Source organism: Rhinopithecus roxellana, chromosome 5 (assembly GCF_007565055.1).
Source record: "Rhinopithecus roxellana isolate Shanxi Qingling chromosome 5, ASM756505v1, whole genome shotgun sequence".
NCBI lineage: Eukaryota > Metazoa > Chordata > Mammalia > Primates > Cercopithecidae > Rhinopithecus > Rhinopithecus roxellana.
This window is the reverse complement of record NC_044553.1, coordinates 78,247,441-78,263,478: the sequence shown is the minus strand read 5'-3', so window position 1 is coordinate 78,263,478 and position 16,038 is coordinate 78,247,441. Positions and strand designations below refer to the sequence as shown.

The window sequence follows — 16,038 nt, the reverse complement described above, 5'->3', positions numbered from 1 at the left end:
GGCAGACAGCTCACTTGAGGTCAGGAGTTTGAGACCAGCCTGACCAACATGGTGAAACCCTGTCTCTACTAAAAATATAAAAATTAGCTATCCGTTGTGGCACATGCCTGTAGTCCCAGCTACTTGGGAGGTTGAGGCAGGAGAATCACTTGAACCCAGGAGATGGAGGTTGCAGTAAACCAAGATGGCGCCACTGCACTCCAGCCTGGGTGACAGAAAGAGACTGTGTCTTTAAAAAAAAAAAAAAAAAGTCTGGAAAGGACTAGGGAGGTCATTTTTTCTAATTTAATATGCAGACACTGTGTTCTGTAGCAGCCTTGGCAACAGATTTTTCTTTATCCTCAGTAGTATTTCAAGCTTACAGAAAAATTACTAGAATAGTATAATGAACAACCGAACAACCCTATACCCCTCATTTAAATTCACCAGTTAACATTTTGACACATTTGTTTTATATAAAATAAATACATATGAGCACACACATATTTCTGAACCATTTGAGATTTAGTTGTACTCATCATTAGATTTCATCCCTAAATACTTCCACAGCACATAAATTCAGTGTGATATATATATATTGCTCTACACAACCACACTACAAGATTGCTCTCAGCAAAATTTAAATTATTACAAAAGTATTATCTAATATACTCTGTATGCAGAACTTTCCAATTATCCCAGTAATATCCTTTATAGCTGTATTTTTAATCATCCATTGCACACTACATCCAGCTGTCATATCTCTTCTGTTTCCTTTAAACTAGAACAGTTCCTGCAACTTTTGTTGTCCTTTGTGACATTGATATTAGTGAAGAATCTAGGCCAGTTGATTTGCAGAATGTCTCGTCGTTTTGATGTATTGTTTGTTTCCCTTTTATCTGATTCATGTTAAACATGTTTTCTAGGATTTTGGTAGGGCTGTGTCTTTCTCAAGACGTCACATCAGGGAGTACATTGTATCTCATTGTCCCATCACTGAGGCTGTTTAACCACTTGGTAAGGTGTTGACCACCAGATTTCTTCCTCATAAAGAGAATTTTTCCCTTCATAATTAGTGAGTTTCTTGTTGAGCAGTTCTTTGCCTCTTAAAGTTCAAAGCTTGTTCCAGTATGAAGGAATGAGGTCCAGTGTGGACACGGGGGTGGTCTAGTTGTAAGTGGGGAAGGGAAGAGGTGGGGAAAGAGTCAGATGTATTTATATATATATATATATATACTGTAAGTTCTGAGATACATGTGCAGAATGTGCAGGCTTGTTACATAGGTATACACACATGCCATGGGTGGTTTGCTGCACCCATCAACCTGTCATCTACATTAGGTATTTCTCTTAATGCTATCCCTTCCTCACCCCCCGACAGGCCCCAGTGTGTGATGTTCCCCTCCCTGTGTCCATGTGTTCGCATTGTTCAACTCCCACTTAAGAGTGGAGTCAGATGTATTGAATACAATGAAGGGAAGTAAGCAGCGTGCTGACACCTGACAGGTGAGGAGCCCGCTGTGTAGGGATAGCATTGGAAGAGAGAATAGAGCCCCAGAAGAGAGAATAAAGTGCTGGGATAGAGAAAGCATGTGAAAGGAACTGTCTCTTGAGGCCAGAAGGAACTTGGAGAATTTAGGAACCAGAAGGTGGCCAAGGTGTCTGGGGTGCAGCTTGGGTACCTGGTAAAGGTTGCCAGATCACAGCAGGTCTTGTGGGTCATAATAAAGAGTATTGTGAATGTGTAGTTAGGTTTCTTATAACAAATCCTTCCTTCAGAGAACACTTGACACTAAATTGCATTACTACTAGTTTGTGGTAGCTTTAGTGTAGATCTCCAGGGACTGTGTGTACATTACTGGTCAGGGGGTGTAAATTTACCAGTGGATTTATATCCCTAAAGGAACCAGTGTGACATCAGCACTCAGTTTTGTGACTGCCACAGAATAGAATCAGAAGTCATAGTCCTAGAGAAATCCCATGCCTGTAAATGAGCTGTGTTCCTTATTGATAAGACTTGGGACATATGCAGCCTTTCCAATTAAAGGGCCAATCAGTGAGAGGATTGACTTAGATCTGAGATAACACTTTGTTGTGGGAGCCTTGTTACACAACAGAAAGACTGGGCAGGTCTGAAGGAGATAGGAACCTTGGACATGGTACTGAAGGGTGTCTGTGTAGGGGGGAGTGGGGACATGCATATGTGTCCATAAGGGAGGGAAAGGCCTGAAATGCTGTGTGCTGGAATGAGCAGTGCCAAAGTGATGACCTGACAAGGGGCAGACTGCAGCCGGCACATGCATGCTGGACCACTGCGTTCCATGGTCCGAAGAGACAGCTTCAGCCTCTTGCAGTGGAAAGCAGGTGTACAAGGAGGAGTTTTCTTTCCTGGCCTGTACTGAGTGTACTTGTTGTCTTCCTTGATACCCTAAGGTCAATCAGATCCTAAGAAGTTCCCTGCTTGTCACGAACAGGTTATAATTATCTCTCCCTTTCTTGTTTCACCAGCAGCTATAAAATGCATATTAATGCTCAAAGAAACCTTACCAACTGATTTTACTGCCTTGAATCCTGAACAATAAAGATCTACCTTCCAACTCAAACATAATTAGACTTGGCCCATGTTCAGGGTTTGGCAGTAGCAGCGTTGTTGTTTGCAATTTACACGCTATGTTCTTGGTTCCTTTCCTCTGGAATTTATTTTATTCCCTTGGTCTGTTTCTGATAAGCCAGTCCAACTCGTTGGACTTATGTGGATAAACGTTTAAAAGGAACATTTTGTGGTGTTTGTATGTTCCTTTCAGAGGAAAGTCAGAGTAGAGTTCTAGACCTTGTAACTGCCAGACTCTGAGCAGAAAGGCTCCTGGCTTTGTCTTTCTCTAGGCTGCAAAAATATGCTGATTCACCAACAGTGCCCCTTCCCCCAACACAGATAAGTGAGGAGATGGTAAGCGACTCACAGCTTCCAGCAGCAGCATCTAGCCAGCCAGTGTCTCCTCTCCTGTACCATTTTTTGTCCTCTCCTGTACTTAAGTTTTGTACTCTTATAGACTGTGAGGGGACAGCTAGCAGAAAATGCTTCTGCCTGCTCCCAGAGAGCCTTCAGAATGAGGGGGCAGGGGAGGGGCTGCCTGCCTGTACACATAGCACAAGAGCCAGACCCAGAAAGAATGCTTGATTTGTGGAGTAGCAGGCCCAAGACTCACTACCCTGACCCATTTCAAATCTAACAGAAAGAGTTCTGATAAATAGGTGAAGGAATGCATAGACGAGTGAAAGCTCTGCCTTGCGTGACTCTGCAGGTAAAGAGGGTGTTTGAAGTAGTCAGGTGCGTGACTTGTCTGATAGGTTTGAGTTGTTAGTGGCTTAGGACTTTTGAAAATTGTTCAGCCTAATTAGTTCTGATAATATGTGCGTGTCTGAAGCAGGCCATAAAAATGGCTGTTTTAATCAGCTGTTGACATGCAAGGTCAGGCTGCAGCCTCCAGCACTGGCACCTGAGATACCAATGACTGACATTTCAGAAAGAGGTGAGAGGAGAGACTCAGTGCTCCTAATGGCACTGTTTGTTGCCTCTCTCTAGGCCAGGAATAGGATTTGGACAGGTAGAGGGCTCAGTTAGCCAACAGAATAGTGTTTATTTGATATGTTAGACATTTTTTATCATCATCATTACATAAACACCCCATCACACATGTTCAAATTCTCTAACATATTAGGATATTTTCCCACTACAATTCACTGAATAATTCCCTACCAAAACCTAATCATAAGTCAAAACCTGGCCTTTCTCTTACTAGACTCAATCTGACTAGAAAAATCAATACCCAAAACAATTTCACACACGACATGACATTATTATTCTGCCTTCCCTGAGAGGATACAGACCTGGGTCCTATAGGTTCAGTCTTTGTGCTTGGTTTCCTGTTGCTAAAACATGAAGCTATAGCCTCATTCTGTGTGGTTTTAAGAATCTATGCAGGTAGGACTGGACCTGATAGAACCTCAAGAGATTTCTCCTGACATGACCAGTGAAGAAAACAGATTTTTCTAGACAGGACTCTGTAACGATGCAATCAGATAAATGTACTGAAAAATTTATTAACTTTTATTCCCTAACTCTTCTACCTTAGAGTTAGACCAGACCAGAAATGGCACTAGTTTTGCATCATTTGTATGTCTGAGTACCTGATAAGAACTCAGCTTTGTTGATAAGTGTACATGGAACAAGTTGAGAAGGTGAAGGCTGAAGAAGTAAAAGATTAATTTCCTTATCTCAGGCAGTTGACAGTCCTGTATAATTGAGGACACAGGATCTAAAAAGGTATCTGATCTAGCTGGACAAAGCTAGCAACGTGCAGTCCCACAATGACTTGCTAATTAGAATCTGCATTTGTTGGTCCATTGGCCAGTGAAGCCAAATGGGGCTCTTTGGGAAAGGGTCTGCTGCTCAGCCCAGTGGCTTTGGCATTTGTAAGACAGCATTGGCCGGGCGCGGTGGCTCAAGCCTGTAATCCCAGCACTTTGGGAGGCCGAGGTGGGCGGATCACGAGGTCAGGAGATCGAGACCATCCTGGCTAACACGGTGAAACCCCATCTCTACTAAAAAGCACAAAAAACTAGCCGGGCGACGTGGCGGGCGCCTGTAGTCCCAGCTACTCGGGAGGCTGAGGCAGGAGAATGGCGTGAACCCGGGAGGTGGAGCTTGCAGTGAGCTGAGATCCGGCCACTGCACTCCAGCTTGGGCGACAGAGCGAGACTCCGTCTCAAAAAAAAAAAAAAAGACAGCATTGGCTTCTTGGAGGGAGCAATACCTTGGTTGTCAAGGTAAGAGCTGTCCATTGCAGATCACAATTTTTGGGTTTGCTGTTTCTTTCCTAGTATGTTGACACTGGTGCATATAATAATATTATGGACTTATTCACATACATCAGCTGCTGTAGATATTGGCTTTGAGCCTTGAAAAGCCAAGTATTTTCCATAGTGTACTTTCAGTGACTAATTCTCCCCAACTTTTGTAAAAGTTGCCCTTTTTTAATGGTGAAAGTAGCTTAAAGTCAGCCATAGCTTACTTAACTTGTACTCCCTCCCTGTTTTGTGAGTATTGGGTTACACCCAATTCAGATGGGGAGAAAATGACAAATTATTTGAGAAAACAACTTTGCTAGCTGAGTTTCTTAATCAAAGAGGAAGGGTAAATAGAAGAGAGAAGGAAGAAGAAGAGGGAAGCAGATGGAACAAGTCCTGCCCTACAGTTGAACAGCAGGGACCAGAGGGCCATCAGGGTTAGCTAGTGTCTGTGTCTGTTCCACTTCTCAGGAAGGACAAGGCGCCTGCTTGTGAGGAAACCCTGCTGCCCAAGATGGCATTTCCCCCACTTTGGGAAAATCATGTTCTCTTCTCTTGTGCCTGAATATGCTATTACTGGCTGTGTGCTGGTCTCGATAGCACTAAATATATCCTGGTAGATTTGGCCTTCGTCATCTAAAGCTAAACTGCTAAGGGAGCTTAAGTTTGTCCCCACTCTGTGGTGACCTGGAACAAGTTGTTACTTGGTTCACCATTCACTACTCAGAGTGTGCCTTAGTCCCGGAAGATGAAGAGGATGGGCCAGAGGGTGGTCCATGGTAAAATGTTGGCATTTGCAGAATCTTGGATAGAGTATACCCAGTTTGGACCTGGTTTCTGTAGTCACTTTACCTTTCTCTTCTCCCTTTGAACTGCAGATTCTGGCCTGGTTGTCCCAAGTGTTTCCTATGAGCTACATAAAAAGCTGTTGTCTGTGGCTGAGAAGCATGGGCTGACCCTGGAGCGGAGACTGGAGATGACAGGTGTGTGTGCCAGTCAGATGGCACTGACCCTCCTCGGAGGACCCAACAGGTAAATGCCTGTAAACTGGCAGGGACTCAATGTGGAGTGAGGATGCTCTGCTTGGCCACCACCACAGTGCCTCCCATACACACAGACGAGTTCATTAGGCAGTTTTCTGCCCATCTGATGGGAGTATCTCTCTGAAGTCACTTTCCTGGATGCTGTGAGGTTTCTTTGCCCCTCCTCAGACCCATCTCCTAGACGTCCTCATTCTTCTTCTGGCAAACTGCCTTTTGACCCTCTGTTTCCTGATAGCCGCCATCTGGCCTGAGACTCCTGCTAACTATCAGAAGCCTTCCTTCTAGAAACCTTCGGAGACCTGGCCTTTGGCACTCATCATTTACTTTACGTGGCTGGGATGCAAATCAGTCTCCATATCTGAGAGCTTCCAGAACCACACTGACAACTGAGTAGGGGAGCTGGAGTTTGGCACCTTCCCACCTGCCCCTTATGCTCATATATCAAGGGCAGTGCCTTATTTGTGGACAGACTGATACCAGGTGCCAGACCTTCTGCTAGACACTGGGGACACGAAGAATAAAATACTGCACCTTTCCTCCAGTAGCCCAGTGAGGTCTCTAGAAAGTCTAGTGCTGTGATAGAGGAAACAAAATTCTCCAGGAAGCCATATTATTGCCGCAGGCTGGAGAAACCAGTCAACCTTCTGGAGCAGTGGCATCCAAGCTGAGCCCTGATGAACAAGGGGTGATTAGCAGGGGCAAGCAAGAAAGAGGAAGACATTCTTTTTTTTTGTTGAGATAGGTTCTCACTCTGTCACCCAGGCTGGAGCACAGTGGCACAATCTCAGCTCACTGCAACTTCCACCTCCCGAGTTTGGTCAATTCTCCCACCTCAGCCTTAAGTAGCTGAGACTGCAGGCATGTGCCACCATGCACGGCTAATTTTTTTGTTTTTGATAGAGACAGGGTTTCGCCATGTTGTCCAGGCTGGTCCCAAACTTTTGGCCTCAGGTAATCTGCGCGCCTCTGCCTCCCAAAGTGCTGGAATTACAAGTGTGAGCCATCGCACCTGGCCAAGAAGAAGGTATTCTAAGTACAGGGAGTAGCATGTGCCAAGGGCAGAGAGAATCGAGAGACCATGGAATTGTTGGCAATCTGTAAGTCACTCTGTCGCTGGAAAGTAGGGCCTCAGTATAGCTGAGTGATAGGGAGCTGCTGAAGAAATTTCAATAGAGCTATGACATGGTTAGTCTTGTGTTTTAAAAAGATGATTTTTAGCTACAATGAGGACAGTAGATTCAGTGGAGGCAAGACTGAAGGCAGTGAGATCAGGTAGAAAACTGCAACACTTAGAAAACTGAGCCAGGGCCCAAATGATGGTGGCCCAACTAGGGAAGCAGGGATCAGAAAAGTGTACAAATAGGTTTGGTGATGCATGCCTATATCCCAGCTACTCCAGAGGCTGGGGTGGGAGGATTGCTTGAGCCCAGGAATTTGAGGCCAGCCTGGGCAACATAGTGAGACCTTGTCTGTCTCTCTTTCTCTCTCTCTTTTTTTTTTTTTTATATGACCTCGTCTCTTAAAAAAAGAAAGAGAAGTGGACAGATGAGGGTTTGTTGTTGTTGTTGTTAAGGTAAATTCAGCAGGGCAAGGTAGTTGAATGGATTTTAGAGGTGATGGAAAGTATAGTGTCAGAAATCAGTGAACTTCAAGCTTTCTAGCCTGGACATCTGATTGGATGATGGTACACATTCACTGTGATAGGAAACATGGGAAGAAGAGCAGGTTTGAGAGAGATGGTGGGTTTTGTTTTGGATGTGTTTGAGTTTGGAATACCCGTAAGATATCCAAATAGTCTCTTAGCTATCAGGATCTGAAATTTAGGCCAGGCGTGGTGGCTCACACCTGTAATCCCTGCACTTCGGGAGGCCAAGGTGGGCAGATCACTTGAGGTCAGGAGTTCAAAACCAGCCTGGCCAACATGGTGAAACGCTGTCTCTACTAAAAATATAAAAATTAGCTAGGCGTGGTGGCAGGTGCCTATAGTCCTAGCTACTAAGGAGGCTGAGGCAGGAGAATTGCTTGAACATGGGAGGAGAAGGTTGCAGTGAGCCGAGATCACACCACTGCACTCCAGCCTGGGCAACAAGAGCAAGACTCCATCTCAGAAAAAAAAAAAAGATCTGAAGTTCAGAAAAGGGTCTGAGCTGATGCTAGAGATTTGAGAGTTGTCAGCTTGTAGATGGTGTAAGAGTAGATGAGATCATGTGAGAAGGTGTGAAAAGAAAGGGCCTAGGGTGGGATTCTGGGGAACATCGGCATGTAGGGCACAGTTAGGAGGATGAAGAAGAAAGCAAGAGAGGTAAGAAACCAAGAGGGTAGCGTGTAAGAACCAAGGAAATAGTATTTGAAGTCAAAAGGAATGGCTGGCAGTGGTACTGCTGAGAGATCAATCAAAATTAGAGTTGACAAGTGCCTATTGGCTTTGTCAGTAAAGAGGAGGATGTGGGCAACCTTGTGGGAGACTGGTGTCTGGAGTGGGGAGGTGGCTTCCAAGGAGCAGGGCAGATCTGGGTTCAGTGGGGCAAGGAAAGCCTCTTTTCCCTGAGCAGCACTCACAGATCCAAAGCCTCACATGATAGGATGTTGCTTCCTACAGGGCCCCTTCCCTATTTGCAAAATGGAACCTGGTCCTTGGCTTGTGCTTCCAGCCATGGTGTTTGGGAGTCCTTGCCAGAAAACTGATATTGCAGATAAATCCTGTAGCTCCTCACTCCAGCCTCTTTTCATTCTCTGGGCCTGATAATGTGTTTGGATGGAAGGCATCTCCTGATTCTGAAGTGATCTTGATTCAAGCAGGCTTAGTCCAACCCAGATGTAAGATTTCCATCTCCCTCATCCTATTTGAGTTGGGGGTTGGAGTGTTAGTTTTTCCTTGTCCCTTGATTTAGGCCTGCTTCCTAGCTGTTAGATCTTTGGGCTCTCCTGTGCCAGGGAAGAGCCAGGGAAATGCCTATAGGAAGGGGTAGTGTGAGGCACCCTCTGAAAGAGCATCAGGCCTGTGGGTCTGGTGTCTCCTGCACCTCCTCCCAGAGCCGCTGTTGGGGGCACTTTGAGACCATTAAGTGGCTTCCCAGAAACAGTAGTTTTGGGGCAGGAGCTGAATGTCCTTAACAAATCACACTCCTCTCTAGCCAGCTTCTCGGGGCTGGCTGTTCTTGTGCCAGTCTTTTCTCTTAGTGTCTGAACTGTCCAAAGGTCTATCTCCTGTCCTTTGTAGCAGTTGCTGATGTTGAGAAATCAGACCTGTAGTTAGTAATCTTGAAGTTAATGTATATCAAGTGCCATGCAGTGTTCCACGGTGCTTTCACAGCATAATTTAATGTGGTCCTCATAACTTCACCTCAAAGCTAAATAATAGCCCTGTGTTTTTGGATGAGAACACTGTGGCTCAGAGAACCGAGGGACTTGCCCACATGATACTGCTGGTACACAGTCCAGCCAGGCCTCTAATCCACATAGGTCCATTTCCAGTGCCCATATACTCTTTGCCTTGCCGCTGGGTGTGTGAATGCTGTGCTCTGCTTCTTTTGATTGGGGGTGGGACAGGTTCTCCCTGAGAGGAAGAACCCTTTTAGGGAACAAAGTGAGTCAGATTCCACAGCTCTGCAGCATCCTCTGAAGGGAGCAGTTCTCATCATATTTCCTCTAAATGCAGAAATGGAAAGGCAAATGGTTTGGTGTCTAGAAGGTAAAGTAGATTGTTAAATTCTCCAAAATGTGTCTGGGAATGGGGGCAGTTATGAAGCTCCTCTTAGTTTGTTGACAACATCTTGTCATCTTTCTCCCTTTGGGAAACCGGTAAGTGACAATCATTGCTCCGCCACTAGGCAGGGACATATGGCCCTGCCGTCCATCTCCTCCGTGCCTTGCTGCCCCGTGAGCCAGCTGTGCTGCCTATGAGTTCGGCACAGCTCCAGGGCTAATCCTCGTTATCTCCTTATTTGTGACTTCTCTGAGTCCAAAGGAGTCTGAGTTTTGAATAGCAGAAAACTGGAAGTGACTATTTCATCCAAGGCAGCTGCTAGCATAGGAGGCCAGGTAACCCTTAGCCTGCTGCCTCCTCCATGGTCAGCACTGATTGAGTACCTTCTTTGTGTTAGGCACTGCTAAGTGCTGGGCATCCAGTATCCACACAGCATCTTATGAAATAGGTACTGTTAATGCCTGCAGCATTGCTTTCATTAGCTTCAGTAAGCTACTAAGCTCAGTAAAGAGAACTTGGATTGGCAACTGATTGAGGAGAATGAGGGCTATGGTACTTGCTGTGAGCTTATTAGGAGTTGAGGAGAGGTAAAGGCATGAGCCAGCGTAATCCCAGCAGAGGTAAGCCTTGAGCTGGATCTCTAAGAAAAGGCGGGTCACAGTTTGGAATGTGAAAGGCTTTCTGGCAGGGACCGTAGTTTGAGCATAAGCAGGAAAGAGCCTTACAAGTGCAGGAGAGAATGAGACCAGCCCTGCTGGAGTGAAGCAGACACGTCGTTGGGGAAGAAGAGCAGAGAAGGCTGCAGAAGAAGAGCAGAGAAGGCTGCAGAGTGTTCATGGGTCAGCAAAGCAGTGTTCTGGCAACAGTGTTGTGTGGCGCAGGATCTGGGTGAACCACTTAGTGGGAGGACCCAGCAATGACGTGAGGCTGGGGTTTGGGACAACGGGAATGCCACCCTATAGACCTGGCCTGTAGTGGATTTTGTCCCCCTCTGGAGCCTGGGACTTGGTGAGCAGTGGGTAAGAGATCTGAGACCAATAGGTGCTACAGGCAATTGTCTGATATAGGGTGCAAGGGATTGGCAAGTCTGTAGCTGATACTGCTTCTTCACCTTCTTTTCCAGATTGAATCCCAAAAATGTTCACCAGAGGCCTACAGTGGCTCTACTGTGTGGACCTCATGTGAAGGGGGCTCAGGGTATCAGCTGTGGAAGGCACCTAGCCAACCATGATGTCCAGGTCATCCTTTTCCTGCCCAATTTTGTCAAGATGTTGGAATCTATCACCAACGAGCTGTCGCTCTTCAGCAAGACACAAGGCCAACAAGTGTCTAGCCTCAAAGGTGAGCACTTATGCAGGGCTGGGCTGAAGGCCTCCTCCCTCCTTAGCAGTTTGATGGTCTCGTCATGCCACCCAGTGGCGACAGGTGGAAAGGCACCGTGTGTAAGGATGGTGCTCTGCCTCTAAGGAGTCTTAGAACAGTAATATACTACTTTCCATCCCCTTACTCTTCTCTCTCTCCCACTACTCAGATGAAAAGCTGGGGACCTACTGGTCCATTCCACAAATATTCGTTGAACAGGCACTCTTCCTGATGCTAGGGATATGGCAACAGATATTTTAAAATCCATTCTTCCGTGGAGCTTATATTCTGGTTAGGAGGAACAAACAGTATGTAACATACTTGTGTAGTTGTAGTAAGAGATATGAATAAAAGTAAAGCAGGGAAAGGAGGCATGTTGGAGGACTGGGTAGAGAGTTAGGAGACTTGGACATTTCAGGGTCAGGTCATGATGGGCCTTGGGGATGACCACAAGGATTTGGGCTTTTACTCTGGTGAGATGGGCAGTCATTGAAGGAACAAGTAGGGAAATGATATAATCAAACTTAGGTTCCAGATCATTTTGGGTGCTATTTGAGAGTAGACTACACAAAGGAGTACACAGAGGTGTCAGGGTGCTATTGTGATTATGGGAGAGAGAGATTATGGTGGCTAAGACAGAGTGGTAGTGCCAGAGGTGGTGAAGGTAGTTTCTAAATCAGTTCTGGAGATAGAATCCACAGATTGGATGTATGGGGGTGGGAGAAAGAGACTTGGGAATGGCTCCAAGGTTTTTGGCCTCAGTAACTGAGGTGCGATCACTAAGATGGGAAAGCTTGATGGAGAAGGTTTGGGGAGGAACAGCAGAAGCTCAGCTTGAGGCACCTATTGGATATGCAGGTGGAAATGTTGATAGGGAAGGAGTTATATGAATCTGAAGTGAAAGGATTCAGCCTAGAGTTACAAGCCATAGGGAATATTTAAGCCATGAGGAGCCTGGATATGCTGTCACATAGGAAGAGAGTAGATACAGAAGTTGGAAAACTGAGCTCTTTATTTAGAAGTCAGGGAGTAAAGAGCCTAACCAAGGAGATGGGACTGGAATGGTCAGTGAGGGAGAAGGAAAACCAGGAGAGTATGGTAGCTGAAAGCCAAGTGAAGAAAGGAGCATGTCATCAGCTGTGTCAGCAAGCCACGCTCTAGGTTAAGGTCAAAGGAAGAAGGAATCGACCACTGGATTTAGCATCTCTGTGGAGGCTCCTGGTGAGCTTGACGAGTGTAGTCTCAAGTGGAGTGGTAGGGACAGAGTCTGACTGGAATGGGTTTAAATGAGAATGGCAGGGGGAAGAATTGGAGAAGAGCAAATATGGCCCAGAGAAAGGACTTCACCAGAGGTCAGATGGTGAGTCAAGGGCAAAGCCTGGACCAGAACCTTTGTCTCCTAAGTCTCAGGCCAGGCTCCTGTGGGCACACAGAAGATAGGATGCCACTCACACTCTTGAGAGCCTCATCACCCACAGGGACTCCCCCCGACGGCACATTCTAAGCAGGGAAGTTGTGAGTCTCTAGCTGAGAAATGATATTACTCTAGGCTGAGAGCTGGGAAGGGGGCCTGGTGTGGGTTCCCCTTCTTGTAATTTTTAACATGATGCCCCCTTCTAGGCAGTTCTTCCTTTTGCTGCCCAAAGGTTTTCCTATCCCAGCTGCTCCCGGACACGAGTCTGAACGACGATTAAGTTTGGTCTGATTTCTGCTATTCTCAGTTTAACCTCTTAGGCCGGTACAGGATCTATATACTTGGTGAGACATCCCTTTCTAATACTGTCCCAGAGGCCTGGTTAGAGCAGAGGAGCCTGGGAGAATAGTAATAGGTTCTCTCTTAATTCTTTTTTTTTTTTTTTTTTTGAGGCGGAGTCTCGCTCTGTCGCCCGGACTGGAGTGCAGTGGCCAGATCTCAGCTCACTGCAAGCTCCGCCTCCCGGGTTTACGCCATTCTCCTGCCTCAGCCTCCCGAGTAGCTGGGACCACAGGCGCCCGCCACCTCGCCCGGCTAGTTTTTGTGTTTTTAGTAGAGACGGGGTTTCACCGTGTTAGCCAGGATGGTCTCGATCTCCTGACCTCGTGATCCGCCCGTCTCGGCCTCCCAAAGTGCTGGGATTCTCTCTTAATTCTTAATTAAGGTTGGGCTGAGTGGGTGACCCATTCCTATGAGTACGAGAGAGGACAGGCTTGCTAGAGTAGAATGAGTAGGCCCTCCGGAATAGAATAAGCATGCTCTCACCTGCTCACCCTTCTTGGGTCAGTCAGCAGATAGCAATCAGTTCCTGTTTTTGCTGGACCTGAGTGGGGCTTCCCTGTGACAGCCACCTTGACAGTGGACTCTGCCTTCCCAGAGGTCATAAGGTGCCCAGGGCATTAGTTGGATATACAGAGGCGTGCCTGAGAAGGCAGAGGAGGTGAGGGCTTTGTGCCCTGAGAAGCTCTGCACACTGAGCAGGACAATGGTTCATCCCGAGAACTCCAGGAGGGCAGTGGACATGCAACTTGGTCTCTAGCACTCAGCCCAGCCAGCTTGCAACTCTAGGGCCTATGCCCTGGCCCAGCTTTAAGAAGGCCAGCCTTTGGAGAGGCATCGGAGTGGTGTCTGGAAAACAAAGATACCCTTGGGACGACCTGGGGCCTAGTCCCAGCCTGGGCTGCTCTCTGCTTATAGGGATTTTCAGATGGCACTCTTTCCACCTGCAGATCTGCCCACTAGCCCTGTGGACCTGGTCATCAACTGCCTGGATTGCCCTGAGAACGTCTTCCTGCGGGATCAACCCTGGTACAAGGCTGCTGTGGCCTGGGCCAACCAGAACCGGGCACCAGTACTCAGCATAGACCCTCCTGTGCATGAAGTTGAACAGGGCATTGATGCCAAATGGTCACTGGCACTGGGCCTGCCTTTGCCACTGGGGGAACACGCAGGCCGTATCTATTTGTGCGACATTGGCATTCCCCAGCAGGTCTTCCAGGAGGTGGGCATCAACTACCACTCGCCCTTTGGCTGCAAGTTTGTTATCCCACTGCACTCTGCCTAGAGGGTTCCTGCGCAGGCAGGACCCTGCTGTCCCCTGCTGCTCTGATAACGAACGCCTTAAGGATATGAAGCTTCATGGACCTTGTTAAAGTTTTTTCCCTTTTGGGTTTGTTTCTTCTGTGAGAGAACAGAACTTACTTAAAACTGACCTGTCACTTGCTCTTAGCCAGGGAAGTCTTTCCCACTGGGTTCCGGGCTGGGCGGCAGGCTGAGCGTGCAGCAGCTCCAGGCATCTCTACCCTCAGCCCCCTGCACGGCCAGGTGGGCCTTTGTTTACAGCCGTAGGCAGCTCTCTAAGACTGTGTTTCAGGTTTACAGCCACTGGGCCTGGGCACATGCATTGAGGAGTGGGCCAGGTCCTGTTTGGGGGCCTGTACCTGCTCTATTTCAGAGCTTGTGGCTTTGTGTCTCCCTTGCTTTCCCCATGCAGACAGCCCTTCCTCTGTAGAACCAGCTGCGTGGCAGCTGTCCACCAGAGGGCAGACCTGCACTCTCCATTCATTTCCAGGGCTGTGACAGACCAGGCCTTCCCCTAGCCCCACAAGTTGATTTGGGGGGTTTTGACCCTTACTCCTGAGCTGATCCAAGTTTTATGCTGATTTTTCCAAGGATCTCTCCCTCCTTTTCCCTCCATCACTCAGAGGTAGGGAAGGGGGCGGCATTAGGATGGTGTTACTGTATTGGGATTTTATGTTCTGTCATCTTCAGCATAGGTAGTATAAGGTTATATTACTGTAGAACCACAGTGCCCATCTTGCCAGCAGTGCCCGCCCCCACCCCAAAACTGAGCAGGCTGAGCCTTTGCCTAGTCTGGGGCCAGACCCCTCAGATGGGGATATCCCTGGGGGAGCCTGGTGCTGAGCCAGAAGAGGCTTCCTGGTGCTTCTGTCCTAGGCCACCACTCCTCCAGCCCTTTGCCCGCATATACATGCCCCACCTACTCTTTCGTCCCCTCTGCCCTTCCCCTGAAATGGTCCTTTGCAGCTGTCATCCCAGAGCAGGGCACATGGGCTCCCCTGCTTGAGCTCCATCCCAGCTCTTAAAACATCTGGGCTTAGAACCCTTTACAGTTGTCCAGTCTAGATGAATAGGCTTGGGGCCAGCACCCTGTCTCAAAGATGGCAAAATGAGGCTAGTTCTGGATGAGCTAGCTGGTGTGGGTTCCAACCATAGGAACACACTGATGCTCAAATCCTAAGGTGCCAAGCCCTAGGCCCTGGAGGCTGGTAGAACAGGATCTATGCCTGGAACCCTGGCAGGGATTCCTGCCAAGAACTTGTGCTTAAGCCTGCTTCAGGGCTTCAGGCTGCTTCTGCTCTGTGTCTGCCCAGACTGGCTGAGCGGGTGGATGGGTGGGCAGAAGGGCTTACCGAGGATTGTGGACACAGGGTAGGCCCTGGTACCATGGGTTTCAGGCTGTTACCACTTTCCTTGTAGGAGCATAGCCAGAAGCAGATGAGCCAGGGTAGAGGGCTGGCCCCTCCTCTCATCTTCCCTTCAGTCTTAAATTGTCTCCAGCAATGGGAAGAGGCCAGGGACTGTAACCCTCGTGCTATGTATTCTCTGAGCCTCTGCTCACTCTCAGGGCCAAGCAGCTCCCAAGCCGGGGCCCTCTCTTGGCCACAATCTGAAGAGCAGTGTAGATTACAGGCATTTTGGTAGACAGGTTCTGGCTGCCTGTTAATGCAGTTAGGCCCCCTGATTAGGTACAGTGAGAAACAAGCTAGAAGAACCCTGGCCCAGGAGACTGCCCACTCCAGCAAGATCCAGGGATGATAGCCTTGCGGGGCCACTGGGAGTTTGTGCCCAAGCTTCTCCCCCCAGGGGGCACTGGGACTGGTCCTTGCCCTTATCCTTAGCCTGGGCCTTCCCCAGAGGTATTAAGTATGATTCCTCCATCTTCAGTTCTTTTCAGGGGCATCCTGCCCATAGTACCCAGTTCCCAAGGGGCCCTCAGTCATGTGGTGAAACCTAGCACTTGTGCAGCTCTTAGGGAACCAAAAACCAGCACTGAAATAAAGCTGAATGACTGAGTCCTGTGGCGTGTGAATTGCTCTGTAGGC

At 47.8% G+C, this 16,038-nt stretch overlaps 1 protein-coding gene across 2 annotated transcripts in view; it reads left to right on the top strand.

Moving 5' to 3' along the window:
• Window positions 1-16,008, top strand: part of EDC3 (enhancer of mRNA decapping 3) — a 63,271-nt gene extending 47,263 nt beyond the window's left edge. For both annotated transcript variants that reach the window (XM_010375863.2, XM_030931239.1), the window contains 3 exons: window positions 5,706-5,859; window positions 10,700-10,917; window positions 13,642-16,008. In XM_010375863.2, coding sequence (XP_010374165.1) covers window positions 5,706-5,859; window positions 10,700-10,917; window positions 13,642-13,976 — 707 coding nt within the window. In that variant the 3' untranslated portion in view covers window positions 13,977-16,008. The remainder of the gene's footprint in view (window positions 1-5,705; window positions 5,860-10,699; window positions 10,918-13,641) is intronic.
• Window positions 16,009-16,038: the final 30 nt, after the last annotated feature.